Genomic DNA, 24,991 nt, shown 5'->3' with positions numbered 1-24,991 from the left:
AACTTCTTGTGCACCAGCTTAGTGCTCTAACCAGCAGAGCCACAGCTCCACTTCCATCTTTTTTTCTTTTTCAACTTATTAGAGACCTGAGTCTCACAGATTCTTCCTGCCCAGGCTGAATTTGAACCAGGATCGTCAGATCTCAGCCTCCTGAGTGCAGTAGCCATGGCTGCCAGCATACGGCAAGAGCCGTCACCCCCAAACTTTTTTTGGAGGGGGGGGAATCTATACTTTGTGGTATAAACTATCCAGAGTCTCTTCCCCCACCCCCACACACAAAATGAGGCCCCCACCCCCCACCCCAGACCCGCAAAGGAAGAGACATGGAGAGAAACGAAATGTTTAATGGAACATCTCCTGCCCGGCCTTGGGCTCCGAGAACAGGGGACACTCAGAGTTGGGAAGAGGAGGAGGAGGAGAATGGAGGGATAAGAGGCGTAAGTCCCCGGATGGATCTGGGGTCACAGATCCCCTAGGGGGCCGAGGGATAGCAGGAGAGCCAGGAGCAGGGGTTTGGATGGGGCCGGCAGGGCCGGGGGCTCCCCACTTAGACGGTCCCAGATCCATGACTGGTAGGAGGAGACTTTCAGGAAGATGGGTGGGGAGTCGCTCTTCTCGCAACCCGCACCCCAGCTCACCAATCCTACCAGATACCAGGTGTCGTCCACATTGCAGGCCAGGGGTTCGCCCGTGCTCTCCTGAAGAGGGGGGGCAGCAGGTTACCCAAGGGCCAAGGGCCTGGGGGGGGGTTCATCCTCATCACCCTGGCTACTCAGGAGGCTGAGAGGTGAGGATCAAGGATGGAGGTTCAAAGACAGCCCCAGGCAGGAAAGTGCCTGCAACAATCATCTCCAAGGAACCACCCCTCCCCCCCCAAAAAAAGAAAGAAAGAGCCAGAAAGGGCGCTGTGGCTCAAAGTTGGTAGAGCGCTAGCCTTGAGCAAAACAAGCTCAGGGACAAGGCCCAGGCTATGAGTTCAAGCCCCAGGACCTGCTCAAAACAAAACGGGGCGGGGGGAAGAAAATAGAGTCAAGGTCATGACTCAGTATCTCCCCCATGTTCTTCTTGCTCCAGACCTTGGGGGAGCCCCTTTAACCCCCCGCCCCCGCTAAAGGACACCCTCCCTTTACCTTCCCTTCCCACGTCTCCTATTTCCTCTCTCACCTCCAAATGCATCTTCACGCAGTCCCCGCCCCTTCCTCCCTGTCTCCACCCCAACTTCGGCTTTGCATTTTCATTTACTTTTTAGGAGGGGGGCAGTCGTGGATCTTGAACTCTGGGCCTGGGCGCTGTCCCTGAGCTCTTCAGCTCAAGGCAAGCGCTCTACCACTTGAGCCACAGCACCACTTCCAGTTTTCTGGTGGTTCATTGGAGATAAGGGTCTCGTGGCCTTTCCTGCCCAGGCTGGCCTCGAAATGTGATCCTCAGATCTCAGCCTCCCGAGTAGCTAGGATGACAGGCGTGAGCCAATGGCGCCCAGCCCTCATTTACTTCGAAGCCCTGTCTACCCTTCCATCCTCTTGGTAGTGGCATCCCACTACCAAGCTCGAAGGGGTGCCAAGGTACTCACGTAGCAGAAGTCCTCTCTGTTGATGTCTGAGACACAGATCATCTGTGGGGTGATGATTCGAATCAGGGACGGGATCCTGGCCGACCTGTGGTAGAAGTCCTCACACTTCCGGCTGTTCAAGATGACCACTTCCCTCTCCTGAATGGTTCGAAACTGCGGCCACATGCCTGGGCGACAAAGCTGCATTTAGCCTTGGCTCTTGTGATGTTGACCAAGTCTTACCTCCATTACTTTCTGCCATCTTCCCCCCACTTCCCCCTCACACACACACCCTTACCCCACGGCTTCCTTTCTGTGCCACATGACAGTTACGAAGCAAAGCCATCACCTGCCCCCTATCCACCAAAGTTGCAAGGAGCCAATGAATCCTCCCCCTGTGGTTCATGCTATGGCTGGTCTTGGGGAACAGCTGGGCATAGCTACTGAGATAAAGTCTTGAGACTGGCATAGTAGCGCACACCTATAATCTCAGCTACTTGGTAGGCAGGCATGGGAGAATCACTGTTCACAGCCAGCTCCAGGCGGCCCCTTCCTACCCTCCCTCCACAAAACCACAATCTTATATCTGAAGACTGCAATCCTAGCTACTCGGGAGCCTGAGATCTGAAGATCAGAGTTCAAAGCCAGCCTGGGCAGGTCCGGGAGCCTCTTAGCTACAATGAACCACTAGAAAACTGGAAGTAGAGCTGGGGCTCAAAGTGGTAGAGTGCTCGCCTTGAGCAAAAGAGCTCAGGGACAGTGCCTAGGCCCTGAGTTCAAGCCCCACGACTGATTTAAAAAAACAACAACAACAAAACAGTACCCGAAGAATTCACATCCCTGGGCCTCTAACCCAAGTCCTCGGTCTCTCCCATGGCCTCCCTGGCTGTGGGGAAGCTGAGACTCACCTTCGGCTCTGGGATAGCCCCAGCCCGTGACAGCGCACACAGCTTTATCCTCCACCTCGAACTCCAGGCCCGGCAGGCAGATGGGCCACACGTGATCGCTATACTTGAGCGTGTGCTGGAGCTTGAGCAGCCCGATGTTGTGGGATCTGCCCACCCAGGACCAGTACCGCTCCGATCGGTACCTCCTGTGCAGGAGGACCTTTAGCACCTGCACATCTGCCGTCTTCTCCGTGACCTCATCAAGCCACGGGCTTCCCACCCTCACGGTGTAGTTCACATTGGAGCTAGGAAAAGCCAGGAAGAGGGGGGGGCAAGGAAAAGGAAAGAGCGAAGCTGGGCGTCGGTGGCTCACGCCTGTCAGCTCCTCAGGAGGCTGAGATGGGAAGATCGGGGTTCGAAGCCACCCTGGGCAGAGATGTCCCCATGAGACTCATTTCCCATGAACCATTCCAAAAACCTGAAGTGGAGCTGTGGCTCAAAGTGGTAGAGTGCTGGCCTTGAGTGGAAATGCTCAGGGACAGCACCAAGGCCCTGAGTTCAAGCCCCAGTACTCACACACAGACACACATAGACAGACAGACAGACAGACAGACAGACAGACACACACACACACACACACACACACACACACACACACACACACACACACAGTTGATTGACAGCAGGATGACCCAATTGAATGAAAGACAGGGTTGATTGACAGCAGGATGACCCAATAACTGAAAGACAGGATTGATTGACAGCAGGATAACCCAATAAGTGAGCAAAGGGGGTGGAGTTAAAGGCCTAGGCCCTCCTCCCAGGGTTGATTGACAGCAGGATGACCCAATAAGTGAGCAAAGGAGGTGGAGTGAAAGACCTAGGATCTCCTTCCAGAAGTAGCCAAACACAGGGACTTCTTGCCTTTGCCAGCCAATGACCTTGACAGGATGGAAGGGCAAGTGAGAGGGCCAAATGTGGGTGCACACTCCAAATACTGCCCCCCCCCACACACACACTCCAGGAGGGAAACCTGCAGGCCAATCAAGCCTCCACCTCATTAGAGCCAAGATGAAGACTGTAGGCTCCATAAGGAGAGAACTGGGGGGAGGGGGGTCCCCCAGCTCCCTCTCTACCCATCCCCCACCTGGGCCCCAACTCACTGGGTCAAGCAGTAAGCCCCGGTCAGCACCCACTGGGAGGCGATGAGGGTGCCCGCGCAGATGTGGGTGCCGTTGGCCCGCACGCTGACCATCCAAGGCCACCTCTTGGCCATGGCCACCGGGTCCCTCAGGGTGGTGTCTCGTTCGTAGGAGTAGCCGCAGGCTGCGGGATGGAGGACTCAATGAGGGGGACACCCGCCCAGCTCCACCCTGAGCCCCACCGCCAGCATGTGCCAACCTGCCCAGTGTACCCCTTCTCAACCCCAGCCAGGCCTTTCAAGCCCTGGGCTTCTGCCTCCGCCCTCTTCCCTTCTCCAAAGGGGGATCCCCCCTCTCCCCCTTTCTCTAATTTACCCAGAGGAAAAGGGAAAGGAAGAATTCATGTGATCACCGCAACGTCTTTAAAAATGAATTGCAGAGCCAGACGCCGCTGGCTCCCGCCTGTCATCCCAGCTACTCAGGAGGCTGAGATCTGAGGATCACGGTTCAAAGCCAGCCCGAGACAGGAAAGGCCGAGAGACTCTTATCTCCAATAAACCACTCAGAAAACAGGACCTGGCGCTGTGGCTTGAGTGCTAGAGTGCTAGCCTGGAGCTGAAGAGTTCAGGGACAGTGCCCAGGCCCAGAGTTCAAGCCCCACGACCAGCAAAATGAAAAATAAAATGAATGGCAGGCTGGGAAGGTGGCTCCGTGGTAGAGTGCTCACCTAGCATGCATGAAGCCCTGAGTTCGATTCCTCAGCACCACATAAGCAGAAAAAGCTGGAAGTGGCGCTGTGGCTCAAGTGGTTGAGCTCTCTCTCACCTTGAGCCCCAAGAGCATCAGGGATGAGCCCCAAGAGCATCAGGGATGAGCCCCAAGAGCATCAGGGATGAGCACCCTGGGGGCCCTGAGGTCAAGTCCCAGGACCAGCTAAAGGGAGGGGGTGGTGGTGGTGGTGGTGGGTAGTTATTCCAGAAACATGCTGCAACTTGTTTACTGGACCCCCGGCTCCTCCGTCCCTCTGTCCATCCAGGCTCCCCCCCCCCCCGCCCCCCCCCAGAACGCAGCAGCTCACAGGGTAACACGCTGTGGGCTTTGATGGTGGCACTGGTCATCCCCTCCGTCGAGGTCTCCTCTTCGGCCTGCTGCGCATGGGGAGGCCCGTCCGAGGGGCAGGGGCCGTCGGGGGTGCAGGAGGAGGCCGCAGGGGGGGCTGGGGCCGCCGTGGGCAGCGCGCCCTGGGCTCCGACGGTGGCCAGGCCGCCTGCGAGCAGACAGGGAGGGGCCGGGGTCAGGGAGGGGCCCGGGGTCAGGGAGGGGCCCGGGGTCAGGGAGGGGCCTGGGGTCAGGGAGGGGCCTGGGGTCAGGGCGGGGCCCGTGGTCGGGGCGGGGCCTGGGGTCAGAGAGGGACCTGGGGTCAGGGAGGGGCCTGGGGTCAGGGAGGGGCCGTGGTCGGGGCGGGGCCTGGGGTCAGGGAGGGGCCTGGGGTCAGGGAGGGGCCTGGGGTCGGGGCGGGGCCTGGGGTCGGGGAGGGGCCTGGGGTCAGGGAGGGGCCTGGGGTCGGGGCGGGGCCTGGGGTCGGGGAGGGGCCTGGGGTCAGGGAGGGGCCCGGGGTCCCGGCGTCAGGGAGGGGCCTGGGGTCAGGGAGGGGCCTGGGGTCGGGGAGGGGCCTGGGGTCGGGGAGGGGCCCGGGGTCGGGGAGGGGCCCGGGGTCGGGGAGGGGCCTGGGGTCGGGGCGGGACCTGGGGTCTGGGGTCGGGGCGGGGCCTGGGGTCTGGGGTCGGGGCGGGGCCTGGGGTCAGGGAGGGGCCCGGGGTCAGGGAGGGGCCCGGGGTCAGGGAGGGGCCCGGGGTCAGGGTGGGGCCTGGGGTCAGGGAGGGGCCTGGGGTTGGGGCGGGGCCTGGGGTCGGGGCGGGGCCTGGGGTCGGGGCGGGGCCTGGGGCCTGGGGTCGGGGCGGGACCTGGGGCCTGGGGTCGGGGCGGGACCTGGGGTCTGGGGTCGGGGCGGGACCTGGGGTCTGGGGTCGGGGCGGGACCTGGGGTCTGGGGTCGGGGCGGGGCCTGGGGTCGGGGCGGGACCTGGGGTCTGGGGTCGGGGCGGGGCCTGGGGTCGGGGCGGGACCTGGGGTCTGGGGTCGGGGCGGCCCCCGCGTGGGCAGGGCTGGGCAGGGCTGGGCAGGCCTCACCCGGGGGCCAGCGCAGCAGGAGCAGCACCACCACCAGCAGCAGGAATCGGGCGTGGGGCGCCGCGGGGGAATCCTGGCGAGCCGGACTGGGGGGGGTCCGGGGTCCGGCGCTGCCGCCGGGGCTCCATCCTCCACCGACCGCGGGACTGTGCCCACTGCGCCTGCGCGCGGCGCCCCCCGGCGGCCGCCCCCCTGCATCGCCGCCCGCCGCATCGCCGTCCCCGCGCGCACAGCGCCCCCGGCGGCCGCCCCCTGCATCGCCGTCCCCGCGCGCACAGCGCCCCCGGCGGCCGCCCCCTGCATCGCCGCCCGCCGCATCGCCGTCCCCGCGCGCACAGCGCCCCTGGCGGCCGCCCGCCGCATCGCCGTCCCCTGCATCGCCGTCCCCGCGCGCACAGCGCCCCCAGCGGCCGCCCCCTGCATCGCCGTCCCCGCGCGCACAGCGCCCCCGGCGGCCACCTACTCAGGGAGCCTCCACCCGGCTGCCATGTCTGGACACGAGTGCCAGGGAGCGTGCTGAACTCCAGTCATGCCCCCTCTCCCTCCATGCCTCTCCCTCCCCCCCTCCATGCCCCACCCCTCCCCCTTCCATGCCCCACCCCCTCCCCCCTCCAGGCCTCCCCCTCCCCCTCCCCCTCCAGGCCTCCCCCTCCCCCCTCCATACCTTTCCCCTCCCCCTCCAGGCCTCCCCCTCCCCCTCCAGGCCTCCCCCTCCCCCTCCATGCCTCCCCCTCCCCTTCCAGGCCTCCCTCCTTCCCCCCTCTGCCTCCCCCTTTCTGCCCCTCATCCCTCCCCAGGACCCCACCACTCCCCACCCCTTCACCCCTCCCCTCTACCCCTTCACCCCTCACCCCTCCTCATCCCTCCTCTCCACCCCTCTCCACCCACCCCGCATCCCTCACCCCTCCATGCCTCACCCCTCTGCCCCTCATCCCTCCACTCCCCATCCCTCACCCCTCACCCCTCCCCACTCCTCCCCTCCAACCCCACCTCTCCACCCCCCCTTCACCCCTCACCCCTCCCCTCTACCCCTCATCCCTCCTCTCCACCCCTCTGCACCCCACCCCTCTCCACCCACCCCTCATCCCTCACCCCTCCAACTCCACATCCTCCCACCCCTCACCCCTCATCCCTCCCCTCCTGCACCTCCTCCCCCCACTCCTCCCCCCTCCAAACCCTCATCCCCCACCTGACTGCGCTTGGAAGTTGCTTGGATTAGCTCCACTGAGCCTGGCCAAGTGCTCACACCTCCAGAAGACGCGGACCTCCTGGTGTACCCCAATACCCCCTCCTTCTCCACAGCCTCCCACATCCCAATACCCCCCTCCATCCCCACAGCTAGGATCTCCAAACTCCCCCACTTTTTTGTCTCAGGATCTGAAATCATGCAAATGAATCTGTTCTAAAGGATGTTGGGTTTTCTTTTCTGTTTCTGGTATTGGAGTCAAACTCAGAACCTCTTGCTTATTCTTAGCTTACTACACCTGCCTTGCCTGGGCGCTGTCCCTGAGCTGCTTTTGCTCAAGGCGAGCGCTCTCCCACTTGAGCCACAGTGCCACTTCCAGCTTTTTCTGTGGATGTGGTGCTGAGAAATTGAAGCCAGGGCTTCATGCAAGCTAGGCAAGCACTCTACCACGAAGCCACCTTCCAAGCCCTCTACCTACCCTTTGAGTCATGCCTTCAGTCCAGCATTTTGCCAGCTAATTGGACATAGAGTCTCACAGACTTTGCCCAGGCTGACTTCAGACCACCATCATCCAAGTCTCAGCCTTCTGAGTAGCTTGGATTACAGGAAGGGGCCACTGGCCCTAGCAAGACTATATTATTATTATTACTACTACTAGTACTATTACTACTTTTTTTGGTACTGGGGATCAGATCCAGGACTGAACTACAACCCAGCCTAAGACTGTATTACTTTCAGCAAGTTTCCCCACCCACCTCTGAACAGTAGAACTCTTCCCTGAGTCCACTGAGGAAATGCAGCTCAGGTTACACACACCAAGCCTTTGGGGGCTATTTGAAGGGGTTAGCCGACCTAGGTGGAGAATACAACACAAGCTGGGTGCCAGTGGCTCACGCCTATAATCCTAGCTACTCAGGAGGCTGAGATCTGGGGACCTCGGTTCAAAGCCAGCCTGGGCAGCAAAGTTTGTGAGATTCTTATCCCCAGTAAACCACAGAAAACCTGAAGTGGTGCTGTGGCTCAAGTGGTAGAGCGCTTGCCTTGAGCTGAAGAGCTGAGGGACAGCGCCCAGGCCCAGAGTTCAAGCCCCACAACTGACAAACAAAACAAAACAAAAACAGCACAGGAACCAGATGCTAGAGGCTCACACCTGTCATCCCAGCTCCTCAGGAGGCTGAGATCTGAGGATCCAAGTTCAAAACCAGCCAGGGGCAGGAACATCCAGAAAACAATCTTATCTCCAAGTAAGGAGCAGCAAAAGGCTGGAAGTGGAGCTGTGGCTCAGGTAGTAGAGGGACAGCTTTGAATGGAAAAAGCTAAGGGACAGTACCTAGGCCCTGAGTTCAAGTCTCAAGACTGGTGTGAGCACATACGTGCACGCGCGAAAACACACGCACACACACACACACACAGAGTTCTCAGGCAAAGATCTGAGGGGCAGGGTAGGGGTAGGGCTCTGAAATTTGCTAGTAGAAGCAGAAATAGAGCCAGGGCACCTGTGGCTCACGCCTGTCATCCTAGCTACTCAGGAGGCTGAGATCTGAGGATCATGGTTCAAAACCAGCCAGGTTAGGAAAATCCGCAAGACTCTTCTCTCTAATGAGCCATCTGCAAACCAGAAGTGGCGCTGTGGCTCAAAGTGGTAGAGCTCGTCTTGAGCAGAAAAGCTCAGGGGCAGCGCCCAGACCCTGGGTTCAAGCCCCACGACCGACCAAAACAAAAAAGAAACTAGGAACGAAGTCCCCGGATGACAAGATTTAAAAGCATCTTCATTGAGCAACTGGAAACAAAACCACTGCAGGCCTGAGACCCTCCCCGAAATCACTCTCGCCCTGAGGGGCTAGGGCCTTGCCCAAGCTCTGATCTCCACATCACGCAGACAGCAGGGAAGAAGTTGCTGGTGGGAATGGAATGTTCTGGAAACGAGGCTCAGAGGAGCCCCAGGGAGCCCCAGGAGACCAGTAGAACGTGGCTCACGAGGAGGAGGAGGATGGGGCTGAGGAAGGAGGTGGCGGCCCGGCTGGTGAACCTCATGTTGGACACGTGCTTCTTGATCCACGGGGTGAAGAAGGAGATGCTGGTGTAGACGCTTGGGAACTGACGTTTGCCACACCCAAAACTCCAGCTGGCCACGCCCATCTGGATCCAGGTGGTGTTCAGCTGGCAGAGGAGGGAGCTGCCAGACGTGTCCTGCGCAGGGGACAGAAAAAGGGGAGACAGGCTTCAGGGGGTAGCTGGAGGAGGCCTCTGGTGAGACTGGAGTCCAGCTGGGCTTGGGCTGACAGCAAGGATGTGACGAGACTACAAGCCTGCTCTACAGCACCCAGACTGCACATTGGGGTCCATGCTGGCTTGTGATCCTGCTGCCTCACGTCGGTCCTAAAGCCCTTGGTGGGTCAGTGGTAACTCCTCCTCCTTCTATCTTATTATTATTATTATTATATTATTATTATTATTATGCTGGTCCTGGGGCTTGAACTCAAGGCCTGGGTGCTGTCTTTAAGCAATTTTTCCCAAGACTTAGTGCTCTACCACTTAAGCCACAGCTCCACTTCTGGCTCTTTCTAAGCAGTTTATTGGAGATAAGAGTGTCATGGACTTTTCTGCCCAAGCTAGCTTCAAACCATATTCTTCAGATGTCAGGGTGACAGGCATGAGCCACCAGCACCCAGTCTTATTTTGTGTGTGTCTGGTGTGTGTGTGTGTGTGTTGTATGTGCCAATAGTGGGGCTTGAACTCAGATCCTTGTGCTGCTGCTTGGTGGGAAGAGATTGGTATTCAGGAGACTGAGATCTGAGGATCGAGCTTCAAAGCCAACCCGGGCAGGAAAGTCTGTGAGACTCTTATCTCCAATGAACTAGCAGAAAGCTGGAAGTGGAGCTGTGGCTCAAGTGACAGAACTCTAGCCTTGAGTGGAAAAAACTAAGGAACAGTGCTCAGGCCCTGAGTTCAAGCCCCAAATACTGATATAGAAAGAAGGAAGGGAGGGAAGGAAGGAAGGAAGGAAGGAAGGAAGGAAGGAAGGAAGGAAGGAAGGAAGGAAGGAAGGAAGGAAGGAAGAGAGAGAGGGAGGGAGGGAGGGAGAGAGGGAGGGAGGGGTGGGAGGGAAGGGAAGGAGGGAAGGAGGAAGGGTGGAGAGGAGAGGAGGGAAAGGAAAGCAAGAAAGAAGTTTGTGAGTCTTACCAAAGACACACACACACACACACACACACAGAGGAAAATTCAAATGCTCTGTGGTTTGAGTAAGAATAGAAACTAGCACCACGCCCAGGGGGGAATAAATATACTTTCTCAGAACCCCCAGGCAGAGCTTACAAACTTCCTCATCTTGGTGCATTTAAATTCTGGATGAAAGGAATAATTTCTAAGAAAAGACCAATCATTTAGACAAATTGCAATGGTGATAGAAAGCCTGACTCGGCCAATAACTATGTACAAAACAACTTAAGAATTGCCCAAGAACCACCCTTCAAAGGGAAAATGTGACCTTGTGGTTTCATAGGAACGTCTATACAATCTTCAAGGCGGGGAGAATTTATGTTATGTCAAATGTTCCAGAAACATGGACAAGTAATTTCCAAGAGCATACAGGGACTGGATACTATAACTTGGTCAAGAATGTGGGAGCCCCCATCCCCTGCTCCCCACCATTTCATCCCTTAATAAGCTTCCCTGGTGCACAAAGGCTAGGAGAATTAGGCCATTAGCTGGGCACCGGCGGCTGATGCCTGCTATTCAGGAGGCTGAGATCTGATGATCCAAGTTCAAAGCCAGCCCAGGAAGGAAAGTCCAGAAGACTCTGACCTCCAATAAACTACTCAGAAAAAGCCAGAAGTGGCTCAAGTGGTAGAGCGTTAGCCTTGAACCCAGAGGCTCAAGGATAGCGCCAAGTCCTGAATTCAAGCCCCAGAATCAAATAAAACCCAAGCCAGCTGCCAGTGGCTCACACCTGTCATCCTAGCTACTCAGGAGAATCTGAGAATCACAGTTCACAACCAGCCTGGGTAGGAATGTCTGTGAGACTCTAATCTCCAATAAACCACCAGGAAACCGGAAGTGGCGCTGTAGCTCCAGTGGTAGAGCGCTCATCTTGAGTTGAAGAGCTGAGGGACAGCACCCAGGCCCAGAGTTCAAGCCCCATGACTGACCAAAAAAAAAAGACCCGTACAATGTCATGATTCTTCCCATGACTCTGCACAAAGCAGAGGAAAGGAGACTTTGATTAGATCTTCCCCCAGCCAGCTAGGTGTGACCTCCCCCTAGGGGGTCTCTCCTCCTCCCTTCCCCCGACCCCCACTCCACACCTGACACGTGTCCAGGCCCCACTCCGGCATGAGACACAGCATGTCACTCCCGATAAACTTCTTCTGGTTTTTTCCACAGCAGGAACTGGTACCGGTGATTGCAAATGTCATTGCTGACCACTCTCATGGCCAGCTCCTGGAGATGGTATGGCGCATTTTTGGTACCTGGTTGAGCAGGGAGGAGAAGGGGGAGGGAGAGAGCTCATTTTGTGTGTGTGTCAGTAGCAAAGCTTGAACTCAGGGCCTGGGCGCTGTGCCTTAGCTTTTTCTCTTCAAGGCTTGACACTCTACTACTTGCACCATGCCTCCACTTCCGGCGTTTTGGTGACTCACTGAAGATGAAGAGTTTCACAAAGGCCCAAGTGGTCCTCACTGGACACAATGTGGAGAATGAACTATACAGCTTATAGGTCAGGGATGAGAGAGAAAACCTGGGAGAGCACCAGGGAAGGGGGGACATTGTCCAACAAGAAATGGGCTTTCCACCTGACTTATGGAACCCCTTTTGTCTATCATCTTTATAGGAACAATCAAATAATTTAAATTAAAAAGAAGAGGCGGGTGCCAGTGGCTCATGCCTTCATTCTTGCTACTCAGGAGGCTGAGATCTGAGAATCCAGGTTTGAACCCAGCCCAGGCAGAAAAGCCCATCGAACTTTTACCTGTGATAAACTACCAAAAGACCAGAAATAGAGCTGTGGCTCAAATAAAAGAGCACTAGCCTTGAGTAAAAACCCTAAGGGATAGAGGCTAGGCCCAAAGTTCAAGCTCTAGAATAGGCACAGAGAAGGAAAACTTGTGTGTGTGTGTGTGTCTGTCTGTCTGTCTGTCCATGAAGAAGTTGTCAGAAACAAGTATCTCTGCTTCCCTGTACTCACCGTTACCCCCTTTCTGTCCCCACCCAACAGCCCAACACATGGTGCCGAGAGTTGGCTTGAAATTTTGGACAGGGAGGCAGACGGGCTGGATAAGAGGCGACCAGGTTATAGGCTCTCTGAGCTTCAGGAGGGCGATGTCCTCAGATATGCGATTGTCGAAATTCTCATGAATCACGATTCGAATGAGCAGATGCCGGGTGCTGTTGTCCGGGAGTTCCTGGGTTCCCAAATTCACGCTGTACTGGTTGGGGTCCTTGGATCTGCCAAGCCAGGATGAAGAAAGAGCACAGGAACAGCGAAGAGCCCTGATTGGAGCACTAAGATCCAGTGAAGAGCCCTGATTGGAGCATCCTAGCCCTGGTGAAGAGCTCTGATTGGAGCACTAAGACCCAGTGAAGAGCCCTGATTGGAGCACTAAGATCCAGTGAAGAGCCCTGATTGGAGCACCCAGATCCAGTGAAGAGCCCTGATTGGAGCACCCAGATCCAGTGAAGAGCCCTGATTGGAGCATCCTAGCCCTGGTGAAGAGCCCTGATTGGAGCATCCTAGCCCTGGTGAAGAGCCCGGATTGGAGCACCCAGACCCGGTGAAGAGCCCTGATTGGAGCATTGAGACCCAGTGAAGAGCCCTGCTGGGAGAGATAGGAGCCATGCCCTGGGGCAGCTCAGTACAAGGCCAGGCCCTCTAACTTCCAGATTTGTTTACCAGACTCCACACCCCTGGGCAGGAAAACGAAGGGCCCCTGGATGGAGGGCGTCCTCCAACACTAACCTCTGTAAGCAATGTGCCGCCGTGATGATCCACTGGTAATGAATGAGCGAGCCACTGCAGATGTAAGCTCCCAGGAACAAGATACTCACATGCCATGGCCACCGGCCTACCTCGACGACCTTCCCCTTCACCACTTTACAGGACGCATTGGACTGACCACAGCTCCGGAACCAAGGCCCTGAGCCACCAAGAAGAGTTACAGAGGGGACTTCAAGGAGCAGCCCTCATACAGACTGCCAAGGCCTCTAACTACCCACATATGTGGGGAAGGATCAGGTTCTTTTGGCCAGTCCTGGGGCTTGAACTCAGGGCCTGGGCACTGTCCTTGAGCTTATTTTTTGCTCAAGGCTAGCGCTCTAGCACTTGAGCCACAGCACCATGTCCAGCTTTTTCTGTGTTTGTGGGACTGAGGAATCGAACCCAGAGTTTCATATACGCTAGGCAAGCATTCTACCACTAAGCCACATTCCCAGTCTCTTTTATGTGTGTGTCAATCCAGGGGCTTGAACTCAAGGCCTAGATGCTGTCTCTGAGCTTCCTTTCTTCTTCTGCTTCTGCTTCTTTTCTTCAAGGATAGTGTTCTGCCAATCAAACCACAGCTCTACCTCCAATTTTTTTAGTGATTAACTGGAGATAAGAATCTCATGGGGGATGCTGGGTATGTGGCCTAGTGGTAGAGTGCTTGCCTAGCAAGCATGAAGTCCTGAGTTTGATTCCTCCATGCCACATACACAGAAAAAGCCAAAAGTGGCACTGTGGCTCAAGTGGTAGAGTGCTAGCCTTGAACAAAAGGAGCTCAAGGGACAGTGCCTGAGTTCAAGCCCCAGGAATGGAGGTGGGGGAGAGATTTCTCCAAAAATGGTATGAGTTATATTGGTCCCTGTAAGGCCACAGCTCACCCTCATTCCTCAGTTTATTGAAGATGGACCCATCTACTCAGGAAGGGCCTCCTTCAGGCCTGCAAACAAGTGACACAGGCACCCAGCATCTCTGCCCATGACCCCCAAACCCTACCTTCCATATAGGGCTCATTCGTAAGTCTGGCAGAAGAAAGTGGAACTGAGATTAAGTCCTGAAAAGTCCCTGGTTCACATGCCATGGCAAATAGAGGTCCAACCCTCGCTGCTCCTTTCAATAATCCAGCCCTCACTGCTGTGTTCCTTAACAGTAGAACGTAGAGCAGAAGGCGGAGCACCTACATTGTGCAAGGATTCTAGAATTCACGATTTTTTGGTGTGCCAGTCCTGGAGCTTGAACTCAGGGCCTGGGCGCTGTCCCTGAGCCTTCTTTTGCTCAAGGTTAGTACTCTACCACTTGAGCCACAGCGCCATTTCTGACTCTGAGGAAGTTCATTGGAGACATGAAGTCTTCTTTTGTTTTGTCAGTGGTTGGGCTTGAACTCAAGGCCTGGGTGCTGTCTCTAGGTCTTTTTTCTGCTCAAAACTAGCACTCTACCACTTTGAGCCACAGCGCCACTTCTGGCTTTTTCTGTGTATGTGATGGTGAGGAATCGAACCCAGGGCCTCATGCCTGCTAGGCAAGCACTCTACCACTGAGCCACCTTCCCAGCCCTCCACTTCCAGTTTCTGAGTGGTTCATTGGTGAGAAAGGTCTCACAGGGATTTTTCTTCCCTGGGCTGGCTTCGAACCATGATCCTCAGATCTCAGCCTCCTGAGTAGCTAAGATGATAGGCCTAATCGCCCACCCCACCCCTTCCCTTGTTGGATGCCACAGCAGGACCCAGGGTCCTGGGTCCGCTCTGGAGTCTTGTGGAATGAACGTGTGACTCTGGTCAGACTTCCTGTGAGTGGATCAGAGTCAAGGCAGGGTGAAGGAAGGTGAAATCACGGACCCCCCTCCCCCTTCCTCCCTCATCAGGGGTGACTGCAGTCAGGACAGGAAGAGGAAGCTGGGTAGATCTGCAGAGCCCTGAGAGAGTCCCATTGCTCACTTGTGTCTTGATTGAGCTGGTGTATTTGCTGACATGTGTGTCCGGGCTTGGATTCTGACCTGGTGTGCACATTCTCCCAGGACTAAACCTCAGCCAAGGTCCATCTTCCCTCCACTTTCCAAGTCAGGGATACACTGGAATCTCCCTGGAGAGAGAGACAGAGACAGAGAGAGACAAAGAGAGGCAGACAGACAGAGACAGAGAGATATACAGAGAGACAGACAAGAAAGATGAGAGAGCTGGGAAGGTGGCTCAGTGGTAGAGTGCTTGCCTTGCATGCTCGAGGCTCTGGGTTCGATTCCTCAGCACCACATAAGCAAAAAGAAAAAAGCCAGAAGTGGCGCTGTGGCTCAAGTGGTAGAGCGCTAGCCTTGAGCTGAAGAGCTGAGGGACAGTGCCCAGCCCAGAGTTCAGGCCCCACGACCGGACCCAAAAAAAAAAAATAAAGATGGGAGACATTGAGACAAGAAACAGTCACACAGAGATAGGACAGACAGAGATACAAAGACAGAAAGACACATAGAGAGAAGAGAGAGACAAGAAAGAGACATACACAGAGAGAAAGACAGGGAGATAAGAGATGGAGACGAGACAAAGATAGAGAAGTGTCAGCAAGATAGAAGCAAGAGACAAGCCGGGCGCCGGTGGCTCACGCCTGTAATCCCAGCTACACAGGAGGCTGAGAGCTGAGGATCGCAGTTCAAAGCCAGCCCGGGCAGACTCCTATCTCCAATAAACCACCAGAAAACCGGAAGTGGCGCTGTAGCTCAAGTGGTAGAGCGCGCGCCTTGAGCTGAAGAGCTGAGGGACAGCGCCCAGACCCAGAGTTCAAGCCCCACAACCGACCAAAAAAAAAAAAAAAAAGAAGCAAGAGACAAGAAAGAGACAGTGGAGAGAAAGAGACAAGAGAGACACACAGAGAGAAAGAAACGAGGAGACAGAGACAAAAAAAGAGATAGAGAAGTGCTGACAGGTCTTCTGAACCCCTAAGTATCCCCAGAACAGCCATCCTGTTGCGTTCTGCCAGGAAGATTCACTTCGCAAGGATGCTACTACATATATACATACATAAATGCATGCATAAAGCCAGAAGCGGAAGTAATGGATCGAGTGGTGGAACACCAGCCTTGAGCAAAATAAAAGCTAAGAATCAGCACCGAAGCCCTGACTTCAAGCCCCAGGACTGGCAGAAACACAAAACAAAACATAAACAAAAACCATCAAGACATTCATAGAGACATTCCACCAGGAGAGAGAAAGGCTGAGACAAACAGGAAATAATCATCAAAGACTCACAGCCAGGCAGCTCAAGGCCTGTTGCCCTAGCTACTTGGGAGGCTGAGATCTGGAGGATCATGGGTCAAAGCCAGCCCAGACAGAAAAGTCCATGAGTCTTATCTCAATAAACCACTCAGAAAAAGCCAGAAGTGGCGCTGTGGTTCAAGTGGTAGAGCTGTAGCACAAAGAAGCTCAGGGACAGCACCCAGGCCCTGAGTTCAAGTCCCAGGATCGGCAAAATACATAGGTAGATAATAAATGAATAAACAAATAAAACATACATAAAAATAGAACATCCTTCTAGAAATGTTCTAAGGGCCCCATCACCCACCTTGTCTGGTCCTCTTCACCACAGAGAAAAGGGGACAGAGATAAAGTAAAAGTTCCTTTGGAGGGATGACCGTGAAGAGGTACCTTCGCTCACCAGGAATTAGTTTGTTCATTCGCTACACTCAATGTGCCAGTCCTGGGGCTTGAACTCAGGGCCTGGGCACTGTCCCTGAGCTTTTTCACTCAAAGCTGGCCCTCTACCACCTGAGCCACAGCTCCATTTCAGGATTTGGGCTGGTTCATTGGAGATCAGAGTTTCATAGACTTTCCTGCCCCAGGCTGGCTTTGAACCTCGATCCTCAGATCTCAGTCTCCCAAGTAGCTAGGCTGACAGGTGTGAGCCACCAGCACAGGGCATGATCTGGGAAGAAAGTTGAGTGTTTAACGTTATTCCTTCGAGTGGAATAATGGAGGGCAGGTGTGGCCTGAGGTAGGAAATCCCAGTAGGCAAGGATTTCAGATTCTGGGAGGGGGTAACAAAGGGGAGTGTGGCGGGGGGGGGGGGGGTAGGGGAAGGGGACCATCAGCTGTCAGAGGACTGGAGGCGGGGGGCACACAGGAGTGGAGGAGAAGTTAAGAACATGCTTCATGAGCTGCGAGCCTTGCTCAAGTTGGTGGTGATGGGGCAGTAATGGCTGGAGCAGCAGCAGCAGCAGCAATAGCAGCAGCACAGGTCAGATCAGAAACATCTCCCAAGCCCAGGGGTCCAAGGGTGCACCAAGAAGAAGCCATGAGATCAAGAGCACCACCTGGACGGCGGCAATGGCTCACTGATGCATGCGCCCGCCATGTGCAGGAAGTCCTGGCCACGTCCCTGCGCTGATTGATTGACAGGCAACAGCATCCTCCCCCTCCCCCCACTGGTGCCTGGTTTTTGAAAACCACTGATTTCCTCCCACACACCCCCCACTCTGGTGGCAGACCATGAAAGCACCCCCAAGTGCCCTCCCTCCTCTCCTACCCTCACCCCGCCCCCACCTTAGGTTTGGGCATCTTGTTAACCCAGTTTCTTATTAAGCCTTTGTGATTTGAGAATATATGGAAAAAGTTAGAGGATAATGCGCAGGCCCTGTGTTCAAGTTCCTGTACTGGAACAAAACAACAATAACAAAAACAAGTAATTAAAAAAAAGAGCAAAAACTATCTGTGACAAGCCTCCCTGCACAGGTATTAGCAACTGTCCCTGACACACAGGGTATGGGATGTGTTTTATCATCAAATGTAGCCCCAGGAACCAGGTGCTGGTGGCTCACGCCTGTCATCCTAGCTACTCAGGAGGCTGAGATCTGGAGGATCGTGGTTCAAAGCCAGCCTGGGCAGGAAAAGTCCATGAGACTCTTATCTCCAATGAACCACCAGAAAATTGGAAGTGGGGCTGTGGCTCAAAGTGGTAGAGCATTCGCCTTGAGCTGAAGAGCTGAGGGACAGCGCCCAGGCCCTGAGCTCAAGCCCCACAACTGGAACCAAAAAAAAAAAAAAAAAAAGCTTAGGAATCAGGACAGAGCTCAGTGTCACCTTTTCTTCTAAGGTGTTTGTTGCTGTTGTTGCTGGAGTTTTTTTGTTTTGTTTTGTTTTGCCAGTCCTGGGGCTTGAACTCAGGGCCTGGGCGCTGTCCCTAAGCTGCTTTTGCTCAAGGCTAGCATTCTACTTGTATGTGGTGCTGAAGAATCAAACCCAAGGCCTCAGGCATGCAAGGCAAGCACTCTACCACTGAGCCACCTTCCCAGCCCCCGCCCCTTCCCCCCCCCCCCCCCCCCAGCCTTTCTTCTAAGGTTTAATAGAAGCATAAACAGCTTCCTTAGCTAAATGGCGACCTAGTTTTTCCATAGAGAGTATTTTCTTTAGCAGACACTAGGGGTGAGCAGACTTCACAACACACAGGGCACTTGGGCAAACATTTATTCAGTTCCCATCTGAAATCTCTAGTCCCCAACTGTGTGCCCACAACTTGAGGGTCCCCCTGGAATGCGACCCTGAGGAACACCCTGGAAATGGAGGTGCCACCTTGGCTTGGCACAGGAGGCCTCTGGGTCAGCCACTCTGCTCCCCCAGCTGGATGCGCTCTGGGATACAGAGGAACTTCCGTTAGTCCCAGACACAGTGCCAGGTGGGCAAGCACCGGACTTGGCACCCTGGCAAAAGCTGGCCACGGCACCGCCTTTTCTTTCTCTCTCTCTCAGAGCCATACCTAGCAGGCTGCGATCAGAGCCCAGGAGTCTCGCGCTGTCCACTGCGGCTGCTCCACGGCGGGGCAGCCCATTGGAAGAATATTGAGAAGGGAAGGGAGTTGGGAGGAAGGCCGAGCGGGAGCGTGGGAGCCGCACAACACGCGTGGAGCAGGTGGTCATGGAGCTACCACGACGGCCAGGTGCAGCATGAGGCACAGGCTGAAAAGCAGGGGGGCTACTGCGCCCCAACACGAAGCATGACTCACTTGCCTGATGAGCCAGTTCTTGTAGAAACTGACCTCTGTGTAGACGCCAGGGTAGCCCCTGTGCCCACAGCCGATACCCCAGCTCACAATGCCCACCTGTATCCACGTGTCATTGAATTCACACACCAGGGGTCCTCCGGAATCTCCCTGGAGGAAAAGAGGAAGAAAGAAATGGCAAGGGACGATGACCAGGGGCCTGTCATCCTAGCTACTCAGGAGGCTGAGATCTGGAGGATCGCCAGCTCGGGCAGGGAAGGCCATGAGACTCTTATTTCCAATGACCCACCCGAAAACCAGAAGTGGCGCTGGGGCTCAAGCAATAGAACGCTCACCTTGAGCTGAAGAGCTGAGGGACAGCGCCCAGGCCCAGAGTTCAAGTCCCACGACCGACAAAAAATAAAATAAAATTAAAATAAAAGAGTATGAAGGGGCCCAGGAACTGACCTTACAGGAGTCCCTTCCTTTGTAACTGTAGGCACAGACCGTCCCTTTCCTGATCACATTGATACTGCTTAACATTATTCTCTTGAGTATTTCGTTACATTCCTTATAATGAAGAATGTTCAGCTGGGCTTCGTGGAGCTTATTTGGTAAGTCGTCTCCGTCTACAGAGAGATCATTCCAGAGTAAGTGTGATGTGTGGAAGCAGGGCAGGTCAGACGGAAGTTGCCAGAACTTCCTTTGGGTCTTAGTAAAGCGTGTTTCTCTCTACAGGCATTCCCTTAGATTTCCCCCATTTGACACTAGAGGGGAAGGTAGCTTAGTTCCGACATCTGTGTAGGGGGATGTTCAAAGCTAAACCAACACAGGAGCCGGGTGCTTGTGGCTCACGTACACCTGTCATCCTAGTTACTCAGGAGGCTGAGATCTGAGGATCGGCAGTTCAAAGCCAGCGTGGGCAGAAAAGTCTGTCAGAAAGAAAGAAATAAAAAGAAAAACTACAAGAAGAGCTGTGGCTCAAGTGCTAGAGTGCTAGCTTTGAAGCCTTGAGCAAAAAAGCAGCTGTGGAACAGGTGCCCAGGCCCTGAGTTCAAGCCCCAGGACCAGCACACACACACACAAAAGTTAATAGATAATAAATAATCAACCCTAAACCAAGGCAATCAAATCAAACATTTGCTATTCTAGCTATTATTCACAGTTAAGTAGTACAAGCCTGTCCAGAAGTAGAGTGTCTTTACTATCTAGGGCTAGATCACAGGTCTCTGACAGGAAAAGATTTACAGGTACCAAATCCAGCCTCTTTCCCCCAGCCATCTCGCCCCCTCCCTGGATCCCCCCTCTCCCCACTGCCCTGGAGACTTTTCTGGACTCTTCTCACATATAGGAAGCCCTGTATCTACCAAGGCAGTTGTAACCAAGGAGGGACAACTTAAATTGATATACAGCAAATCGTGCCAGAGCTAAAAACCCACTCTGGAGAGAATTCATCATGCCTGGCTCTAAGTCCAGAAAACCAATAGAAATTCATCAGCAGTTGCTAAATTATTTGTGTATGTGTGTGCACATGCCTACAAATACACACACACACACACACACACACACACACACACACACACACACACACACACACCAGTCCTGGGTCTTGAACTCAGGACCTGGGCACTGATCCCTGAGCTTTCTTTGCTCAAAGCTCTGCTCTACCATGTGAAGAGCAGCTCCACTTTCAGCTTTTTGGTGGTTTGTTAAGAGATCAGAGTCTCACAGACTTTCTTGCCTGGGCTGGCTTTGAACCACAACCATCAACCTCAGCCTCCTGAGTAGCTTAGGATGACAGGTGTGAGCCACTGGTACCCAGCCTAAATTATTCTTTTGACAGCATCTTCTGTCCTCTCTCCCTTATACATCTGTAAGAAAGAAAAAAAAAAAAAAACTGGGCTGGGAAGGTGGCTCAGTGGTAGAGTGCTCGCCAAGCATGCAGGAAGCCCTGGGTTCCAATCCTCAGTACCACATACACAGAAAAAGCCAGAAGTGGTGCTGTGGCTCAAGTGGTAGAGCGCTAGCCTTGAGCAAAAGAAACTCAAGGATGGCGCCCAGGCCCTGAGTTCAAGCCCCAGGACCAGCAAAATAAATAAATCCGATGGCTGGAGTCTCACCTGATTCCTTTAGTTTGCCCCATCCAGTCACCCAGCACCGAGTTCCAGTCTGGACGGAGAAGGCTCTCTCAGGCAAGCACACTGGCTGGATGTGGGAAGAGTAGTTCACGGGGAAAGCCAGCAAAGCCAGGGCGATGTCGTGGGACATGGTTCCCATAGGAGAATAATCCTGGTGGATAACGATATCTTGGACTGGGATCACAGCAGCTGTGGCAGATTTGTGGTCCAAATCGATATCGCCCAGCTTCACGATGTATTCCAGATGGCTGTGGAGAGACTTAGCTTCAAAAGTTCTACAAATTACCCTTTCCAAAGTCCACGTGCTTCAAAGCCTGCCTTCTATCTTCTTGTGCGAGCGGTCAGCCATATGCCTCCCACCAAATCATGTCCCTTCCAGAACCCTTTCCTCCAACCCCTACGCCCATCCCCCACCCATTCCGAGACAGCTGCCCATTTGCTTTCCAAGTCTGGTCCCTAGATCACTTATTCCCCCGCCTCACCCCACCCCCCAAAAATAGTCAAGTCTCACTCAAGACTGAATAAAAACCCAGGGATGAGCTGGGCGCCACTGGCTCACGCTTGTCATCCTAGCCATTCAGGAGGCTGAGATCTGAGGATTGTGGTTCAAAGCCAGCCCGGGCAGGAAAGTCTGTGAGACTCTAATCTCCAATGAACCGCCAGAAAACCGGAAGTAGCTGTGGCTCAACGTGGTAGAGCGCTCGCCTTGAGCTGAAGAGCTCAGAGACAGCGCCCAGGCCCAGAGTTCAAGCCCCACGACCGACTGGGGGGAGGGAGGGGACAACCTGGGATTGTCACTTCACTCCTTATTTTCAAGTGAAAAAGAAAACTTTTAAAGAGGATAGCCCACTGTTTTGATGGGAGGGAGGGGGTGCTAGATCTGGAACCCCCACACACTCACCCATATATACAGTGGGCAGCCGTCAGCACCCACCGATTGGCAATGAGCGTGCCCCCCGCAGACATGAATGTCGCTGATCTGCAGGCTCACCTGCCACGGCCACTTCCGCTCAGCCGCCGGCCTTCCGCCAGTTATCCTGGTCATTCGATGGCCGCATGCTGTTGGGGGTCAGTGAAGGGAAGGGCCTGAAGGCAAAGCTGGGGGGAGGTGTACCCCAGCTTTCCACCCAGATCCTCAGAACCCACAGACTGTCCCCCCCTTCTCCCCAGGGCAGGTTTGGATTCTGAGTTCTTAGGGACTAACTGTGCCCTCTCAGATCTCAAGGGTAAATTATGCCAGGCGCTAGTGGCTCACGCCTGTCACCATAGCTACTCAGGAGGCTGAGATCTGAGGATCAAGGTTCAAAGCCAGCCCGGGCAGGAAAGTCCGTGACTTTTCTTTTTTTTTTGGTTGGTCTTTGGACTTGAACTCTGGGCCTGGGCACTGTCCTGCAGCTCTTCAGCTCAAGGTGAGTGCTCTACCACTTGAGCCACAGTACCACTTCCGGTTTTCTGGTGGTTCATTGGAGAGAAAAGTCTCATGGCCTTTCTTGCCCGGGCTGGCTTTGAACCACGATCCTCAGATCTCAGCCTCCTGAATGGCTAGGATGACAAGCGTGAGCCACTGGCACCCAGCCTCCATGACATTCTTAATTTCTAATAAACTACTAAAAAGCCAGAAGTGGAGATGTGGCTTAAGCAGCAGAGTGCTAGTCTTGAGGAGGAAAAAAGGGGGGAGGGGCTGGGAAGGTGGCTCAGTGGTAGAGTGCTCGCTCTCCTAGCATGCATGAAGCCCTGGGTTCGATTCCTCAGTACCACACACACAGAAAAAAGCCAGAAGTGGTACTGTGGCTCAAGTGGTAGAGGCCCAGCCTTGAGCAAAAAAGAAGCTCAGGGACAGCACCCAGGCCCTGAGTTCAAGCCCTGGGACTGGCAAAAATAATAATCATTTTTAAAAAGGATCAGGGACAAACCCCAGGCTCTGAGTTCAAGTCCTAGGGCTGACACTAACAAAAGAAAGGAAGGGAGAGAGAAAGAGAGAGAGGAAGGAAGGAAGGAAGGGGAGGGAGGGAGGGAGGGAAGGAGAGGAAGGCAGGCAGGCAGAGCTCAGGAACCTAGTTCAAGTGCCCACGTGCCTAGTTCAAAGTTCCAGGACTGATACACACACACACACACACACACGTGCACAGTGTAGGCTGGGTCCACCTCAGTACCCTCCAACAACCCACACCCCAGAATGGTGACCCCCCCACCCCCAAGGTGGGTCTCAACCCCCCCATCCTCCCACCCCTACCCCTCCACCTCCCCATCCCCCCCACCCCATGCCCTACCCATCCCCCACCCTCCCACCCCATCCCTACCCCATCCCCACCCCCCTACCCCACCCCCTCATCCTCACCCCATCCCCCCACCCCCACTCCTCCACCTCCCCATCCCCCCCACCCCATCCCCTACCCCTTCTCCCCAACCCCTCATCCTCACCCCACCCCATCCCCACCCCCTACCCATCCCCCCACCCTCCCACCCCATCCCCTATCCCATCCTTCCACCCCCCTACCCCATCCCCTACCCCACCCCCTCATCCTCACCCCACCCCCCACCCCCACCCCTCCACCTCCCCACCCCATCCCCTACCCCATCCCCTACCCCACCCCCTCATCCTCACCCCATCCCCCCACCCCCACCCCTCCACCTCCCCACCCCATCCCCTATCCCATCCTTCCACCCCCCCACCCCATCCCCTACCCCAACCCCTCATCCTCACCCCACCCCATCCTCACCCCCCTACACATCCCCCTACCCTCCCACCCCATCTCCTACCCCATCCCCCCACCCCTCCACCTCCCCATCCCCACCCCCCTACCCCATCCCCTACCCTACCCCCTCATCCTCACCCCATCCCCCACCCCCTCATCCTCCCCCCCACCCCCTCCCCCATCCTCCCACCCCCTCATCCTCACCCCATCCCCATCCCCCACCCCCTCATCCTCACCCCATCCCCCACCCCCTCATCCTCACCCCACCCCCTCATCCTCACCCCACCCCCCACCCCCATCCTCCCACCCCCTCATCCTCACCCCATCCCCTCCCCCCACCCCCTCATCCTCACCCCCCTCCCCACCCCATCCCCCCTCATCCTCACCCCATCCCCCACCCCCTCATCCTCATTCTCACCCCACCCCTCCCCCACCCCCTCATCCTCACCCCCCCTCCCCTCCCCACCCCCTCATCCTCACCCCACCCCACGGGCAGGGCCGTAGCCCCCCGTCCCCCCCGGGAAGCCTCACTTGGCGCCTTGGGCACCCCGGCGGCCTGGCTCCACCACGGGGGCTCGGGGGGCCCCGAGGGCCCCAGGAGGCCGGGGAGGTGCCCGAGGGGGGGCCGGGGGGCTCCCGGGGACCCCGAGGTGTGGCCCGGCTCCGGACCGGGCAGCAGCAGCAGCATCAGCAGCAGCAGCGGCGGCGGCCAGGCCAGGAGAGCCAGGGCCCACGACGACGACGACGCCATGGCGACGGCGCCAGACCCCCACGTGCGTCCCACGTGCGTGCACGCGCATGCGCGCAACGACTCCATGGCGAGGGCGCCGGGTCCCGCGTGCGAGCATGTGTGCGCATGCGCGCAACGACTCCATGGCGAGGGCGCCGGGGTCCCGCGTGCGCATGCGCATGCGTGTGGGGTTCTGCAGGGGCAACGGGCTCTGCGTGCGCGGGGGGGGGGGGGGGGGGGGGGGGGGAGGGAGGGAAGGGGGAGGAGCTCTGCGGGGCTGGACCTCCGCAGGGCTCCCCTGTCAACCCCGCTCATCCAGGAGATCTGGATGAGATCTGGAGGGTCGTGGTTCGAAACCAGCCTCCAGGAACCACCACAAAACAAAAAGCCGGAAGCGGAGTCGTGACTCAAGTGGTAGAGCACCCACCTTGAATGATGGGTAGGTGTGTGTGGGGGGGAAGGTCAGGGATCAGCAAGAGAGACAGTGGGGGGGAGAGGGGGAGAGAGAGATGCAGGGCCACCAGCACTCTCTCTCTTGGTGGTGGTGGTGG

General features: G+C 55.9%; 3 protein-coding genes across 3 annotated transcripts; all 3 read right to left on the bottom strand.

Moving 5' to 3' along the window:
* Positions 1-461: 461 nt before the first annotated feature.
* On the bottom strand, positions 462-6,190 carry Prss50 (serine protease 50). The gene is made up of 7 exons (XM_042665899.1): positions 5,924-6,190; positions 5,768-5,840; positions 4,657-4,845; positions 3,600-3,762; positions 2,458-2,741; positions 1,571-1,737; positions 462-698 (listed from the first exon to the last, which is right to left on the bottom strand). The coding sequence occupies exons 1-7, from the start codon at positions 6,188-6,190 to the stop codon at positions 462-464; spliced, it is 1,380 nt and encodes a 459-aa protein (XP_042521833.1).
* A 2,692-nt stretch (positions 6,191-8,882) lies between these two features.
* On the bottom strand, positions 8,883-14,005 carry LOC122095582 (serine protease 46-like). Its single transcript, XM_042665898.1, is given in 6 exon segments — positions 8,883-9,143; positions 11,258-11,329; positions 11,331-11,422; positions 12,136-12,395; positions 12,907-13,084; positions 13,921-14,005. Coding segments are annotated over 6 exon segments (948 nt in total).
* A 4,805-nt stretch (positions 14,006-18,810) lies between these two features.
* Positions 18,811-24,461, bottom strand: LOC122095581 (serine protease 44-like). Its single transcript, XM_042665896.1, is given in 6 exon segments — positions 18,811-19,047; positions 19,345-19,499; positions 20,997-21,262; positions 21,916-21,971; positions 21,973-22,082; positions 24,242-24,461. Coding segments are annotated over 6 exon segments (1,044 nt in total).
* Positions 24,462-24,991: the final 530 nt, after the last annotated feature.

Source organism: Dipodomys spectabilis, unplaced genomic scaffold (assembly GCF_019054845.1).
Source record: "Dipodomys spectabilis isolate Male_0828 unplaced genomic scaffold, ASM1905484v1 ptg000360l, whole genome shotgun sequence".
NCBI classification, from domain to species: Eukaryota; Metazoa; Chordata; class Mammalia; order Rodentia; family Heteromyidae; genus Dipodomys; species Dipodomys spectabilis.
This window is presented reverse-complemented; position numbering and strand designations above follow the sequence as displayed.

Bases quoted from the DNA above. Each gene is read 5' to 3' on its own strand.
- Prss50 (XM_042665899.1), bottom strand. From the start codon at position 6,190: ATGCAGGGGGCGGCCGCTGGGGGCGCTGTGCGCGCGGGGACGGCGATG. The intron at 5,841-5,923 runs GTGGGCACAGTC...CCGGCTCGCCAG, and splicing joins GGGCGCCGCGCGCAGGCGCA to GATTCCCCCGCGGCGCCCCA. The intron at 2,742-3,599 runs GTGAGTTGGGGC...GGCTTTTCCTAG, and splicing joins GGGGCTTACTGCTTGACCCA to CTCCAATGTGAACTACACCG.